The sequence below is a fragment of the Mytilus trossulus genome, chromosome 11 (assembly GCF_036588685.1).
Source record: "Mytilus trossulus isolate FHL-02 chromosome 11, PNRI_Mtr1.1.1.hap1, whole genome shotgun sequence".
Taxonomy (NCBI): Eukaryota; Metazoa; Mollusca; class Bivalvia; order Mytilida; family Mytilidae; genus Mytilus; species Mytilus trossulus.
Window position 1 is genome coordinate 12,152,253 of NC_086383.1, and position 3,047 is coordinate 12,155,299.

The 3,047-nt window shown below is 34.2% G+C and overlaps 1 protein-coding gene across 1 annotated transcript; it reads left to right on the forward strand.

Moving 5' to 3' along the window:
• Positions 1 to 597: 597 nt before the first annotated feature.
• Positions 598 to 2,544, forward strand: LOC134689729 (E3 ubiquitin-protein ligase TRIM45-like). The gene has a single exon (XM_063549696.1). It carries the CDS (start codon positions 622 to 624, stop codon positions 2,542 to 2,544), a length of 1,923 nt encoding a protein of 640 aa, XP_063405766.1. The 5' UTR covers positions 598 to 621.
• The last annotated feature ends 503 nt before the right edge of the window (positions 2,545 to 3,047 follow it).

Below are 3,047 nucleotides of genomic sequence, written 5' to 3' on the forward strand. Positions count from 1 at the left end.
AAAACAACAACAGAAGGTCACCAACTAATCTTCAAGTTAGTTGTCTGCTTGTGTCCTATTACCGATTATGACATTTTAACTGAGTGTGAATTCGCCTGGCTTGGTATGAATGTTTAACAGGAGACGGGTTTTTTTTGCCAGGTAGTTGTCTGTTCGTTTCCCTTTTGTATCTGTCGCCTTTCTTTCACGATGTGGATGCACCAAGTTCTGATCGTTTCCGAGTCCATGCAATTCCCTTTGTTTTCTGTCTGCTCCCTTGGTGTGTCTCTTCCTAAGCAATTTACGAGATTTGAACACCGGTAAATTTCTATTGAGACTATTTTCCTTATTAACCATTTTTTAAGGTCCCGTAAACTCGTTACAAAGATATGGATTAAAAAAATAATTAATGTTTGAAAATTAATTCCACTTATCAATGTTTCTACAGTAGTTATTGTTTTATTGCCATTTATTTAAGTTATTTCCATTTTTCAAATATGCGGTCAAATTAAAAATAGAAAAAACACCTTTTCAGTTATTATCGCTGTATGATCACCGTAACTTAAATATAGTTTACATGTATATCTAAAAATAATCTTCGTATGGTGTTACTTTGAACAGGGAAGTTTGATACTTTACAAAATGGCGACTTCGACAGTTGTGAAGGTGGAATCTCTTAAAGACAACTTTGATGATTTATTAACGTGCACTATATGTCTTGAGACCTTCAAAGACCCCAAGTATTTACCCTGTCTTCATACATTCTGCGAGGCATGTATTCACACTTATATCAATTCGACTAACAAGGAGGAGAAACCAATAGGTTTCAAATGTCCTGTATGTAGACGCCTTGTTTCAATTGTTGACAATGCAGAAAACTCAGAAACATGGGCAAAACAATTACCATTGAACCATTTGATTATGTCAATGATAGATAGAAAAGCAATGAAAACATCAGAGAAGCTTTGTGATGCTTGCAGTTTCAGAAATTTATCTCAGAATGCCGTGTCCTTTTGTACGGTTTGTGAGGAGGCATATTGTGAAAACTGTGAGTTTCATCACAAAGCATACAAAATAACGCGAAACCATAGAATCGTTCCTATTAAAGATATAAATACTGATAATAATGCCTTAAATTTGTTTGGAGCTATCACATGTGACGAACATCCAGACGAGAGACTAAAAATATACTGCAAAGACCATACAAAACCATGTTGTACTATTTGCGCCACTGTCCATCATAGAAAGTGCACAGAGGTCGTTACCATAGATAAAGCTGTATCTGGCGTTAAAGAATCTACAATGGCACGTGATCTTATGAATAAGTTGAAAAATTTGAGCGATAAGTCATGCAAAGTTATTGAAAATCGCAAACAGAACATAGCAACATTTGAAAACGAAATAGAAGCTATTCAGAAAGAAATAGGTAACTTACGGGAAAAATTCAATAGACATTTAGATAAAATCGAACAACAATTAAAAGACGAAGTGAGAAACACACAGAAATCTAATATTCTAAAATTGAATGATGAAATAACAGTACTATCAGCACTGAATAGCACATTTAACAACTGGAAGAATATTTTTGAGGCGTGTTTATTTCAAGGATCTGAATTGCAATGTTTGGTTACAATGGAAGACATATTAAGTAAACTACCGCAGTTAGAGGAGGATATGTCACAAGAAGTTAGTAAAATAAGACAAATATCAGTAAAAATAGAAGCTAGAAATAATATTGAAAAAGTAGACACTCTTGGAAGTTTGATTCTGAAAGAACAAAGAGCTACCATCCCCGGGATAAAAACCACAGATCTACACAAAGGAAAAATAAAAGTTATATTTACAATTAATATCAGCGGAGGGAATATAAGTGGAATATTCTTTAATGATGATATAATCATAACAGATTATAATAGTAAGAAGATAGTTAGCCATAGTCCCAACGGACAAAAGAAGAAAGAACTAGATCTTGTTTATAGACCAACTGACATTACTAAAGTAAATGAAGAAAATGTTGCGGTGTCATCATACCCACACACGATCTTTGAAATCAATGTTGAAACAATGACATTATTGAAAACACTGACCGTTGGTGTTAGTGTGTGGGGATTGTGTTTTACTGGAGATGAATATATTACCGCTCAAGGTAACACTATTTCTTGGTTGAACTCTGAAACCGGTGCAAAACTTAGATGTTGTAATACGAATGCAAATACACCATTTGTTACTTGTTACAAGTCAACTAAGTACATCTATGCGAATGGCAATAATTCTATTAGACAGGAATCGACCACTGAAAAAAGTTTCGATTACAAAAGTGAAACTTTAAAAGTTCCGTTTAGTCAGGCTATTGACTATGATGGAAATGTTTATGCTGTTGGGCATCAATCCAAAAACATTCATCAGCTAACCTCTGCTGGAGAGCTCGTCAGAATCATCCCTTTATCCGATATATGCAGTACAATGAATGACCAACTGTGGGTAATGCGATTTAAAAATGATAGTAACAGGTTTTTGTTAACATTTCACGGTCCTGGAAATGTACGTGTATGCGAAATTGAATAGACAGACCGTGCTTGTTCAATATATAAAAAAAGAACGTCATTGGTATTAGAATATATTTAACAAAATGAATAACTTGTATTACTATTTTATTTATATTCATGCTAATGTGATTCTATCCTGGTAGTTCAAGCAGCAATCAATCAGAAAACAATAATTTTATCGTTTTGAAAAGAGAAATATTTCACTCTTGATGCAACTTCACGCTACTGCCTTCTTGTAATGTTATTGTTGGTTCATATTAATGCATCCTTTTTAGTTTTTCCTTCCCGCCACTCTCCTATGGATGCTTATCATGCAGAGGGGTCATCAGCAGTGTTAATAGTTATCAAAGGTACCAGGATTATAATTTAGTACGCAAGACGCGCGTTTCGTCTACATAAGACTCATCAGTGACGTTCATATCAAAATATTTATAAAGCCAAAACAAGTACAAAGTTGAAGAGCATTGAGGATCTAAAATTCCAAAAAGTTGTGCCAAATACGGTTAAGGTAATCTATACCTG